Consider the following 14053-nt stretch of genomic DNA (forward strand, 5'->3'; position numbering starts at 1 on the left):
ATCCTTGATTCTCTCTCATGCCCTCCTCTCACCATACCAATCAGTTTCTAACTCCTATTTATTATATCTTCCTAACATCACCTCCTTTTCTGAGGTGCCTTCAACACCTCATACCTAGACTACTCTAATGCCTACTATTTGGTCTTCCTTCCTCTCTCTACCCACTCCAATCCATCCTTCATTCAGCTATCAAAATAGTCTTTCTAAGGTGAAGGTCTGATTGTGTCTCTCCTCGACCCCATCCCAACTGAATAAACTTAGGGGCCTCTATTAACTCCAGAATCAAATAAAAGCCTTTCTCCTAATTTGTCCCCTACCTACCTTTCCCTTCTCCCCTCCCAGAAAATTTATGATCCAGTGACACTGACTTTGTTAATAACACTGGATCTCAAGGTTTCACATGCACTTTCATCCGGGGTCCTCCAGGCTAAGAATTCTCTCCCTTCTCATCTGTTTCCTGACTTCCTTCAAGATTCCACTCAAATGTTACCTTCTGCAGGAGGAACCTCCTGGTCCCTACCTCTGGTCATGTTTTCCTTCTCAGATGATCTTCGATTTGCAGAGTGAGAGAGAGAGAGAGAGAAAGAGAGAGAGAGAGAGAGAGAGAGAGAGACAGAGAGAGTGTGTGTGTGTGTGTGTGTGTGTTTCTTTATACAAACACCCCATACACATCTTGTTTGTACATAATTGTTTACATATTACCTAANAGAGAGAGAGAGAGAGAGAGAGAGAGAGAGAGAGAGTGTGTGTGTGTGTGTGTGTGTGTGTGTGTTTCTTTATACAAACACCCCATACACATCTTGTTTGTACATAATTGTTTACATATTACCTAATTCATTAGATTGTGAACTCCTTAAAAGGAATTGTTTCTGCCTTTCTTAGTATCCTAGTGTTTAGCATAGTGCTTAGCATATAATAAATGCTTTGTAAATACTTAGTAACTAATTGACTTTCCTGATCCCCTCAGGGATTAGTATCTTACATGAAATTATAGTGCATTTACAGTTTGCATATGCAGAGGCATACATATTGTTTCCCTCTACAGGAGTAAGCTCCTTGAAGGCAAGCAATTTTATCTCTTGTCTTTGTATTCCTAGAATTTAGCATAATGCCTAGAATATAGAGAGGATTTAATAAATGCTTGGTGATTGACTGTTATATTGCTGTTATAGCTACCACAGACTTCATGTGGAGTAGGTCTCACAATTGGAGGTTTAATATATTCTCAAGCATTATTATCAATCACATTATCTCCTAGACAGAAATAGTCAGAAAAAGGTTTTTCTTGTGTCCTCCAACACCTTAGGGCACTGACTTGGCTGGTTATTTTTAGATGGGTATTATACAAAGTTTCTTTTGTTTTATATGAGACATGTAATACTATAAAATGTAATAGTGGATACCAAGTTTCTTCTTCAGTTCACAGAGGGGTCTAAAGGGAAATAGCAGGATAAGAGACTTAGAGATGAAAGGGATTTTAGAAGCGTTCAAGCCCAACTATTTCCTTTTGGTCATAAGGAAACTGAGACACAGAGAGTTAAGTGGATTGTTCAAGAATATAAAGCTTTAGAAAGTATTGGATACAGAACATGAATGCAGATCTTTCTCTTTCTAATTCCAAAAGATTTAATATGCACTGGCTAGATGCCTCATTTCTTGGTTATGGTGATTTGCAGAACAGACCTGGCAGGTAGGGAAAACACTGCTGCTATTTGCCAGATAGCTCAATCTAACACATACCCAAATATTCCTAAACTCTTCCTTCTTTTAGGACAACATAATTTTTTCAACAGAGTTTGCAAATTTATATGTTTTAATAAAGAGTAAGTTGTCCGTGTCTTTCAGAAGAGAACATAGAAGTATTCTCTACTGTTTTGTTGTTGTTGTTCAGTCATTTCAGTCATATCCAATTCTTCGTGACCCCATTTGGGGTTTTCTTGGCAAAGATACTGGAGTGGTTTGCCATTTCCTTCTCCAGCTCATTTTACAGATGAGGAAACTGAGGCAAACAGGGTTAAGTGACTTGCCCAGGGTCACCCAGCTAGTAAGTGTCTGAGGCTGGATTTGAACTCAGGTCTTCCTGACTCCAGGCCCGGCACTCTATCCACTGCGTCACCTAGCTGCCCATTCTCTACTGTAACAGAGAACATTGAAAGGTAGGAATCAACAAAAGACAATCAAAGTTTTGGATACAATAAGACCCATTTCTGAGTCTTTTAAACATCCTAGTAATAGTGTAACAAAGAGTAGATACCTATTTCTTAAGAACCCTTACTACATCAAAGAAATGTTACTATTTTAAATATGACCAACTATAATTTTGAATTTTCTAGCATTTTTCACATCACCTTTTTCAAGAAGGAAAACACAATGTTTTCTTTCCCTAATTTTCAAACAATCCTTCTCCATTGGCTCTTTTCATTCTCTCATCCTTAAGAATATCTTCACTGGACCCCTCTAACTCCCTTAGGCCACACTCTTAAAACTATCTCTCTTTCAATGACCAAACTTGTAGAAAAAAATAAAGAAAAAAAAAAGACAAGACAAAAAACTCTTGCTTTATGTGATGCCTCCACCTTCTCATATCCCACCCACTTTCTAAGCACTTTGAAAACAGACCGTATGTCTACACGACCAAACTGAAACTAATCTCTTCTATCCCCAACAAGGAGCTTCCCTGCTAATTTCAAAGATCTTTTCTAGTCCTTAGCTCTAGGTAGCATTTGACACTGCCAACAACTCCTTCTTCTGGATAGTCTCTTCTCCCTGAATTTTCATGACATTCACTGCTTTATCAAGGTTCTCTTTCTGTCTGTCAGACCAATCTTTTGCAGGATCATCTTCTTCTATGCTCTTAATCCTCTGCTTCATTTGAGGTCCTCTCCTCTTCTTTCTCTAATTCTTTCTCTTGGTGAAAGCTCCTATGGATTCGAATTTCATCTCTATACAGATGAACCCCCAAATCAACATATCCAGTCTTCATCTCTTTCTTAACAGTCCATATTTCCAATTGCATCTAGACATCAACTTAGACATCCCAAGGAATCTCAAATTCAAAAAATATATATATAAAAAAAAACCTTAAATCCATCTCTCCTAGTTTTCTTACTTCTACTGAGGACTCCACTACTCTTCTAGTGACCCAGGTTTGAAACTTCAGTCACCATCAACTAACTCTTCATTCTCTTTCACCTGTATCTAATTAGTGGTTAAGTCCTCTTAATTTTACCTCCACAATATCTTTTGTATCCACCCCCTTTTTTTCTTCTCACACAGTCATCAACCTGGGTTTAGGCTCTGAGTACCTTATACCTGGGCAGAGAGGCAACAGCCTAATTGGTCTTCCTGCATCTAATCTTCTTTTCCATTCTGGGATAGCCATATCAAAGGGAGACTGGCAAAGCACAAACCAATGTCACTTTCCATTGCATCTCTCTCCAAGTATCCCTTTAAGTCTCACTCCAGACTCAAAAAGCTACCGTCTCCCTGTTGCCTAGGATAAAATGGAAAATGTTCTACTGGGGCTCCAGTTTATCTTCCAGGCAGATTATACATTATTCTCCCTCACTCTCTCAATATTCCAAACAGAATAGTTTATTTGCTGACCCCTGTATACAACTATCCATCTCTTTACTTCATGAATTTGTGGAAGCTGCTGACCATTCTTCTAATGCTTCCCCCTTTCTATTTAAGCTCTTGGAAACACTAATTCTCTTTAAGACTCAGCTCAAATGCCTCTTTCTTCAAGAAGTCTTTCCAGATTCCCATAATTTTTAGTTTACCCGGGAAACAAAAAATGCAGAATAATTATGAAATTATCTGTACATGGATTGCAACTCCTGCCCATATGTTAAAGTATTGGTAGGATGCTCTGAATCACTATAGAAAACACCCAAATTGCTGAGATCATAGAACCTTTTGAGTATATCCTGATTCCTGAGCTCTGGGACTAGCCTGCTTTTGTCATGTTCCCAGTAATTAGCATAGTGCCTAGCATCTAGCAGACACTCAAATGCTTGTTGACAGATTGATAAATAAACATATGGAAGTAAAGCAGAATCTCCCCAAAATTGGAAAGTAGTAGAACATAAAGAATATTAAAATGACTAAATAATAAAAGAAACTAAATTCACATTTAGACTATATATTTAACCAAACACTAGATGGATGCAGTTCTTAGTAAAAAGTAGTAAACTTAAGAAATGATTCGTATAAGTCATTTTCAAATAACAATAGAAAGGAATAACTATTTGTTTTTATTATAAACCCTTTTGTTACTTACCATTACCTTCCTCAAAGTGTAGCGTTTGCAGCGAATGTCATCCATTAACATCTCATAAGGTGTGAGTTGATATTCAATTGGCAATGGATTATACTGTCTTTCTTGAACCTTCTTTAGTTTTACACCATTCCGCAAATCCCTCATCACCTGTACCCAGAATCGAGCCTAAAAAGAAAAAGAAGAAAAACCAACACCAGTAGATATATGTCTTAATGTTTTCTTCTGAAATATTTGTGCAATATAAACTAAAAAGAATCTTAGACTCGTAGTAGCCCACAAAAGAAAACTATAAGAATTTAAGGTGAAAAAGGTCGATGTATGTAAGGTGTTGGGAATTGGTCTCTCTCTCTTAAAAACTGAGTTTAAATCATTTTCATGGGTATATTTTAAATTCCTACATCTTGCCATCACCATTGGTAAATCACAATCTATTTTCCATGTTAAACAATACTGGCAATTTGTATTCTAGAAAAGATAAGGGACAAAAGAAAACACAAATAGAGAAATAAAAATTAAGGGAAAACAAACATTCTCATAAGATTCTGTAAGAGTATGGAAACAGTAATCAACTAGGAGTCAGGCGTTAGGATCCTAACCTCACAGTTACTGACAGAGCCAATATCAAAACCTAAATCTTTAGTCAAAAGTTAATCAATATTGGGGGAAGCTGGATGGCTCAGTGGATTGAGAGCCAGGCCTAGAGCCAGGAGGTCCTAGGTTCAAATCTGGCTTCAGACACTTCCTAGCTGTGTGACCCTGGGCAAGTCACTTAATCCCCATTGCCTAGCCCTGTATCAAATAAAATTAATTTAGAAAGATATATATAAAAGATATTAGGGTTTAAAAAAATTTTTTTAAAGTTAAGCAATATTACTTTTAAAACTTGAATCAAGCCAAATTCATACTTTGTACTCTACAGGTTATAAAAGGGATCTCACAGATTTCACAAAATTTAAAGAATATCACAAACTCATCGTTTGATTCCCATAAGAACTCTGTGAGGTAGGAAAGACTCAAAATATCATCTCATTCCCTTACCTCTATCTCTATCTATTATTTCAGAACAAAGAATATGTGTCTGTTTCTTATATTCCTTAAATAAATGGGTTGGGGGTGGTTAGAAGGATGAAGAAGGTGAGATCTAATACCTGAATCCTGTCTACCTTACAGTGTTGTAAAGGTTAAATGACATGTTTGTGGAATCCCTCTTTAAGCTATAAAAAAGCACAATGAAAATTTAAAAGATTATAGTTGTTACACTACAACCAAAAGTATAGTCTGCTTTTCTTACTAGTGGGTCAGACCAATTTCTAAATTATGTTGTTTCAAGGTATGACTATTAGATTTATCAGAGTTAACATTTGTAATGATGGGACTTCTGCCCTGGGGACCTATTGTCCTGATCGGTAATTGCCTCCCATGCACCACTATTTCAAGAAACTATCAGCCATCATTCTCCTCCATAGGCTCATCAGTTGCTTAACACTTTTTTTCCCATTGCTCTCTCTTCCACAATCCACTTCCAATTCTGGAACCATAAATTATGATCAAATCAACTTTGCAATTTTTTCTACTTAAGTTTTGTCAATTCACCCCCTTTAACCCTACTGGCTTTCTTAATGACTTCCCTGATCAAAGTGCTTTTCCCTGGCCACAACTCTCCTATGTGTATTGTCTCTTCTATTAGAATCTAAGTCCCTTAAGAGAAGTAATTATCTTGGCTTTTCTATTTGTATCCTAAGAGCTTAGCATAGTCATTAACACATATAAAGTGATTAATAAATGATTTTTCATTCATTCATTCATCACTTGCTTCTGCTGTCAATGACGATGATGACGACAACAACAACAATAATAGCTAACATTTCTATAGCATTCTGTGACAGGCACTATGCTAGTGCACTTTTCAATTATATCTCAATTGAACCTCATAATAACCTTGCAAGTTAGGTTGCTATTAGTATCCCTATTTTACAGATGAATAGCCTGAGGTAAACGGAAATTATGTGACTTGGCCAGAGTCACACAGTCAGTAAGTATCTAAAGCCACATTTGAACTCAGGTCTTCCTGATTCCAGGCCTAGTGCTCTAATCACTGTGCTACCCTGTTGCCTATGACTATAATAAATTATTCTTTTATCATGGATTATCAGGTTTGCTTGAGAGAGGGAATAGGTTTCTTTTATTACATACTTGAAAACAATGGCTTCAGTTCCTGAAATACATTTTCATTTCTTTTTTTATATTTGATAAACGCTTTTCCATTCATTCATCCATTGGAAGAAGCACTGGATTTGGAATAGTTAAGAAATAAATTCAATTCTAGCTCTTCTACTTTCAGGTTATGTGACCTTGGAAAAGCCACTTAAATCTGAACCTCAATTTCTTCCTTTATAAAATGATTAGGTTGGATTAGGGGGCCTCTAAAGTCCCTCCCAGATCTAATTGCTGGAGCTCTATGAACCATGAGTAGGCTCTTCACACAATTCTGAGTTCTTGGAGTTACTGTGTTAAATATTGTAGAATATTTACTGGAGTTAAATATTGTAGAATCATAGGATTTAAAGCTAAAAGGATATGAGAGATCATCTAATTTAACTCTCATTTTACAAACAAAGTGAGGGCCAGAAATGTTAAATAAATTGCTTAGGGGTCACAAAGGAAATAAGGGTCAAGGATAGAGAACCAGGCCTGGAGTGAGGAAGATTCCTCCTGCTAGTCCTTTCAGCTTATCCCTGCTGTGGCTCTATTGCTTAACCATTGCCAACTGGACCCATCTTTACAAGACTTGTGTTCAAATCTGGTCTTAGACACTAACTAGTTGAGTGACCTGGGGCAATTCACTTCATCTTTGGTTTAGTTTACCCATTTGTAAAATGGGGATAATAATAACAATTTTCTCCCAGGGTTGTTGTGAGGATCAAATGAGGTTATAATTATAAAGTGCTTACACACTGCCTGATTCATAGAAATGTTAATTATCATCATCATCTTCTTCAACCTAATCAATACTATTAAATATTGGTTTATATTTTTAAAAGTGAGAGATTCATTAACATTAGTAAAAAGTGCCAGTATCTCCAAAATCTGGATGCTTCAAAAAAAATAAAAGAAAAACTTTACTTCAGTGACCTGAATAACAAATTTCTTAATATTTGTGATATATTAGGTTACATTCTACTTTTAATTCTTGTTATACTAAAAATAGAACTTAAGTTCAGATCTTCATTGAGCAATTTGCTATGCTACTATTTAATGACTGAATGTTTTTTTAAAAGGTCAAACACCTTATATATATATATGTATGTATATGTGTGTGTGTGTATATATGTCCTTATTAAAATATATATATATATATGTCCTTCTAATAAAATTGGAAGCTAAAATTAAAAAAAATTTAGCGGTTATATTTTTGAGTGTCAGACTGAGCATTCAGAATGCAATCTAATATTGTTAATCAAAACTACCACCATAGAAAGTCTTTACAGAAAAAAAGAAGTTAGAATATAATAACTCCTTCCTAAAAAATAAATAAAATAAAAAGAATTATTTTTAAAGGAATCTTACCCAATCTGCATTTTTCAGCTCATCTAGGTCTGTACTGGTTTCATCACTTTTTTCCATTTCCTGAATCTTCTTAAGATTCTGTCAGTTAAGAAAGAAAAAGAAATCAGTTAAACAAAACTATTTAAGAAAATTTAGTTAAGCTACTTTGTAAAATTAAAATCTACTGAACTCTTCAAAGAAATCATAGATATGAGGACTCCTTTACTGAAGTCTCTAGAAAAGGATAATCGATTTTTAAATGGCTTGAAGTTTTCCCTAGAGTCAAAGAGATGGCCAAGAAAACTGCAGTTTTATGATTATGATCATAATTGATAGGTTTCTAAGTCCAGTACTTCAGGAGGTCATTTGATTCACAGCTTTCAAGTAATTTCATTAAGAAAAATATTCTCATGTGACAATAACTGATTTTATCACCATCAACAAGTTCATATTAAATAAATATTAATAAAGCTATCAATTAATCAAGTACAAGTATTGTGAAACTGCCTGATCTCCACTGGTCACTTCAAAGAATACTTTTTTTTCCTTTAAACATTTACATAACACTATGTGCCAGGCACTGTGTTTTGTTGTTCGGTTGCTTCAGTTGTGTCTGACTCTTCATGACCCCATTTGGGGTTTTCTTAGCAAAGATAATGGAGTGATTTGCCATTTCTTTTTGCAGTTCATTTTACAGAGGAAAAAAACTGAGGCAAACAGGGTTAAGTGACTTTTCCAAGGTCACACAGCTAGTAAGCATCTGAGGCTGGATTTGAACACCAAAAGACAAGTCTTTGTGACTTCAGGCCCAGCACTCTATCCATTCTCCACCTAGCTGCCCACATTTTACAATTATTTCATTTGATTCTCAACAACCTTGGGAGGCCTTTTCCTTTTATAGCCCAAATCTATTTTTTACCTTTGAGGGTTTTTCCTTTCCCCCTCAACACCCACAAAAAGTCTTTAATGAAGAAGAATCACAAAAAGCTCTTTATTAGAAATAATAAGTTCTGATGTTATGGAGCTGGTAAGGATGTTTTTCCTCAGGAATCTTGCAAATTTTAATTTGAATGGCAAACTGCAAAGCTGGATGAGAGGGAAAAGCTATCTAAATTATATTAAACAAGCTAACTAGATACCACATGGAATAGGCACAGTATTGAAAGAATAGCAGTAAAAATGTCCACAAATCTGTAGAAAACAAAAATTCAGGAAGTGAATTAGCAATTAAAACCCATGGCCAAAGATGCCTATAAATAAATGCCAAATCTGAGTAATGAGCAAAGTAAAATAAAGATTAATTAGTGTAAGGAGACAAGTTTGACCTTAGTAGGTACCACTAGCACTGGTAGGCTGAAATCTATGACTACAATAAATGGTTTTGAAAGGGATGACCCTTTTGCAGATAGAATAGGACAGGTGAAAGGGGACAGAAATGGTTATATATTTACATATATATATTATTGCATATTAAGAAAATATACTCATGAAGAAATTAAGGAGTCAAAGGGTAGAGAGCATTTTGGTATAGATCTAATGAAGTAATATTCTTATTGTTTTATACAAAATCTGCTACAGACTACCTGGACATAAAAGAAACAGATCATAGGATTGGAAGCATGATATAATAGTGATTAGTAATTTCAATTGCCTAGACAGCTCTTAGACTACTAACTACTCTTTAGGATAGGCCTCTCAACCAGGGAAGAAATATTAACCTGAAGGTGATTGTATAGATTCCTAGGGTAATGAAGAGTCACCAGAATGGGAGAGTTACTTTTGACTGTTTATCAAATAAGATATATGTCTTTTATGTTTTGACAGTTTTTGTAGGGTTAAATAAAGCCTTTCTCAGATTCATTCAATGACTGAAGAGTTTGTATGAAACCTGAAGATACAGATTTTCTGTAAAGACTCAGACATGAACTATATTGGAATATTCTTAGGAGAATTCAGAGTTGGAGCAGAGATCAGAAAAGCAAATGACTTGTGAATTCTCCTTATCCATGATGTAATTCAAATATTACATAAACAGTTAAAATGAAAACAGAAAATATTCTTCCTAATGGTAAGAAAGATTTTCTTTCTGTCTCCTAGAACTCAATTTGAACAACAATAAAAAATTAAGAAAATAAATTTTACTAACCTAAACTGTTTCAAATTTCAATTTTTCTTTGCTATAAAAAATAGTTTGGGAATTTCAAATAAAACCCCTTTTTTATTTCTTCATAAAATCACAAAAAATTTTATTAATATAAGACTCCTTAGAAAATCCTTATCCAACTAGGCCTTTATATAATTTTAATTTTGATTCATTTGAGGTGACCAGTAAATAATTATAAAATATTAAAAAGTTAACACTTACTGAATCAAAACAAAGAGCTTCAAATGCAAGGTTAAAAGCTGCAGACTTCTGTTCAGCAATAAAACTGAATCAGAATCTTGGAAGTTAGTTACATATTTACTGGCCTGCCCGTGGAAAATTATATCCTATCAATTATATTCTTGCCTAACATGATACTGTTGGTTTCTGACTGAGCAAATGTAATGACAGCTGCTTCAATATTTGAAATATGGCAAGAAGGTTCCATCCAAGAGAAACCACATGGCAATTGTCTATTTTTCAGACACATTCTCCAACTAGTAATTATAATTTCTTTATGTGCCAAAGTTTTTGCTTACTAGAATCTTTTAAACATTACTTCCATGAATTAATTGTTCAGAACAGTTTGAATTCATTTATACTGGTGAACATGATATATTAGCTGATTCTTTTGAACAAAACAAAAAGAAAAATCAGAAATTCTGAATTGTTTAGGAGGGACCACAGTAGTCACAGAGTTTGACTTCTCCCTAACACAGAACCTGTGCACAAATGCCTGTTGATTAATTTGTCAAGAGAGACCAGGAAAATGTCTATTTCCAGACTGAGCAGGAGACTATTACAAAATTCTAGGTGAGAAGTAATGAGATTGTGAACAAAAGATGGTGGCCATGTGAGTGAAAATGAGGAGGAAATGAGAGATACTGATGAAGAAAAAAATACAGAATATGGCAATAGACTGGATACTGTAAGGATAGATGAGGTGGTGAAAGGAAAAAAAGAGTGCTTTAAGATTGCAAACTTGGGTGACTGTGTGGGGAATAAAAAAAGGAATTAATGTTTCTTTTCAGGGTGGAGATCCATTCTACCCCCCTTCAAGAATGAAAGTCTGTTTAGGCTTGCAGAATAAGATCTCAAGAACATTTTGTTATTGCCACAAGTCCAGTGAGTTAGGAGACATCTTATCTCATTTCAAGGAAGAAAGCCATCAGACTATCCTGCTCCACTATCTCCTAATACCTTTAGAAACCAAGGGAGCCACTCCCTAAGACATGGCTAACTCCCCATAACCTTACTCCTCCCAAGTAGGGGGCTCATGATGAGCTAGACTTTGTACCTATATTGTGAGTCCTGGCCCCCCAGACAATGGAGTCAGAAACATATATAATGTTTAGTTCTGAGCCCAGGCATTGCATTTGCCATAGTAGGGTATTTGCCTTTTCTCATAAGAAAGAATAAAGACTGCTTCTTCTACTCTCACTTTCTGACTCCATAATTATAATTTGAGTAGGAAGTCATTTTACCCCACTCAACTGGAAGGTCAGTCAATAATGGTTCTCTCAATACAATGGGAAAATATGGAAGGTCTAAAGGAAAATGTCAATTCTACAAAATACTTTGCAAAAGGTCATTCTTTCTTGCAAAACTCAAGTTTGAATGAATGTCCATTCCATATTTCAATAAGTTTGTAGTAAGTTTTCCCCAATATCGGGCCTATGTTTGCTTCTTTACTACCTTCTGATTCTACCCTTTGAGGTTAAATGGAACAAGAGATGGGGCTTTAGCCAAAGTCTTCATGATTCTGAGGCTGTCTCTCTTTCCTCTATGTCATGCTGCCTCTTAAACGCTCAATTTGTTTTCATTTCTTATTTTTTTAATTTATTTTTAAATTTTTTCCATGGTTCCATGATTCATGTTTTTTTCCCTACCCCCTCCTGGAGTTGACAATATGGGGCTGATATTAGAAATTAAGTCTTATTATATTAGCTTAGAGATAAGAAGTAGAGAAGCTGGCTTGAGAAAGAATTGGAGTTTAAAAACAGATGTGAGACACAGTGTCAGTTTCAAATGTTGACAGTGTGTGTGGGAAGTTTAACAGTTTTTTCTGTGACAGTTATGCTCTCTGGGTGTGGCAGTTACTCTGAGGGGAGCAGTTACTTTCTCTCTCTCTCCTCTCTTTCTCAGAGTGCTGGGAGGAGGTGACATCATCTTTTCTCTCTCTCTCCTCACTGTCTAAGGTAGAAGGAAAGGAGGGGAAAAACCTGAAGGAGCTAAGTGATTTTTCTTTTCCAACTTGGGAAACACTAGTGACTGTTTATTGCTGTTTCATAAATTGTTTTTATATCTGAGAAGACCAAAGAAAAACCTGGTCTTTGGTTTGGACTGAGTCTGCTAAGGCTCAGAGTCCTAACTTGGTCCTTGCTGAGGCTCAGCCAGCTAGCCTTTGTTATTTTTATGACTTGGAGACAAAGTTAAATATTATATACTTCGTATAAGGATAAGAGTATTAGTTTTATTGTAGATATGGAAAATTTGGGTTAGTCAGATCATGAAGGATCAGTGAAGCCTATGGAAACAGGAGAAGTGGTTCCTTGCAGAACCAGGAAATTTTAGTTGGGTGGAGTTAGAATCCCTTAGAGTTAGAAATCCTTTTTTATCCTTATATTCTCAATAAATAGTTTGTTTTTATATAAGAGTCTCCTTAGTGAACTTGCACCTGGCCCTGAAGAGAAGTTTACTTATAAGCTTCACTTCAATTATATAAATTGAAGATACTTTGTAAGCACAAGCAGAGTATCTAATCAGTTTATAATCAGTAATCAATTCATTGCACTTTATTTTTACAAGTAATTCCACTGGGATATATATATATACATATATATATATACACATACATACACACACACACATATATATATACACATACATACACACACACATATATATATGTATACACATACATATTTATATAAAAACACTCAAACCCATTTCCATATTATTGTCTCAAATGTTCAATTTTTTAAAAGTTAATAATATTGGCTACTAACAATAGACAGTTTCTACTATCTGATTCTATGGTATAATTTGCATTTGCCCCAAACTTCTCTATAATACATATTTTTAAAGATGTAATACTATTACTATTTCTGGATAAATATTTTAAATATGCAACAAATTATAAGCAAGAAAACTACAACTATATTAGAGAAAGTATTAAAATGATAAACCATCAATTTGATATCAATTTAAATATTCTACTCCAAAAGAAAGGCATCATCTCTCATTTCTACCTCCTTTTCACTCACATAACCTCCATCTTAGTTCAAAATCTCTTTCACCTAAAGGAGCATAACATTGTACACAGAGACTGATACACTGTGGCACAATCGAATGTAATAGACTTCGCTACTAGAAGCAATGCAATGATCCAGGATAATTCTGAGGGACTTATGAGAAACAATGCTATCCACATCCAGAGAAAGAACTGTGGGAGTAGAAAAGCAAAAGAAAAACATATGATAGATCACATGGTTTGATGGGTATATGATTGGGGATGTTGACTTTAAATGTTCAATCTAATGCAAATATTAACAATATGGAAATAGGTTTTGAACAATGATATATGTAAAATCCAATAGAAGCTCGTTGGCTCCGGGAAGAGGCAGGTAGGAGGGGAGGGAAAGAACATGAATCATGTAACCATGGAAAAACATTCTAAATTAATTAATTAAATTAAAAAATTTTAACCTCTTTTACCTAGAATATTGTAATAGCCCACTACTTGGTCTCCTTTCTGGACTTTCTCAATTAATTAGTCAACAATAATCTTTGTTAAGAAAAGGGCACAGAGTGACAGGGATTACAGCAAGACCTTTGCCATCCTTCAGCAGAGTGGGCAATATCTCTCTTGTATCTGTCTCCTGAATAGATCCTTTACTTATCCTCATTTCTACTCCCTTTCTAGAAGGCAATCTATACCACAATAAAATAATCATCAAATAATCATATAATTTTGAAGCTGAAAATGCTCATAGATTATATCTTAAGGAGAAAATCCAGTTAGAAGCATTGTAGTAGATAAGAATAAAGGCAAAAAGGAGCAAGAACTTGGAATAGATTGT

The 14053-nt window shown here is 35.0% G+C and overlaps 1 protein-coding gene across 2 annotated transcripts in view; it reads right to left on the reverse strand.

The window, feature by feature from the left end:
* Positions 1 to 14053, reverse strand: part of SPIRE1 (spire type actin nucleation factor 1) — a 248136-nt gene that overhangs the window by 67964 nt on the left and 166119 nt on the right. For both annotated transcript variants that reach the window (XM_044667073.1, XM_044667065.1), the window contains exons 5-6: positions 7850 to 7927; positions 4283 to 4447 (exon numbers count right to left, since the gene is read on the reverse strand). In XM_044667073.1, coding sequence (XP_044523008.1) covers positions 4283 to 4447; positions 7850 to 7927 — 243 coding nt within the window. The remainder of the gene's footprint in view (positions 1 to 4282; positions 4448 to 7849; positions 7928 to 14053) is intronic.

The sequence above is a fragment of the Gracilinanus agilis genome, chromosome 1, assembly GCF_016433145.1.
Source record: "Gracilinanus agilis isolate LMUSP501 chromosome 1, AgileGrace, whole genome shotgun sequence".
Taxonomy (NCBI): Eukaryota; Metazoa; Chordata; class Mammalia; order Didelphimorphia; family Didelphidae; genus Gracilinanus; species Gracilinanus agilis.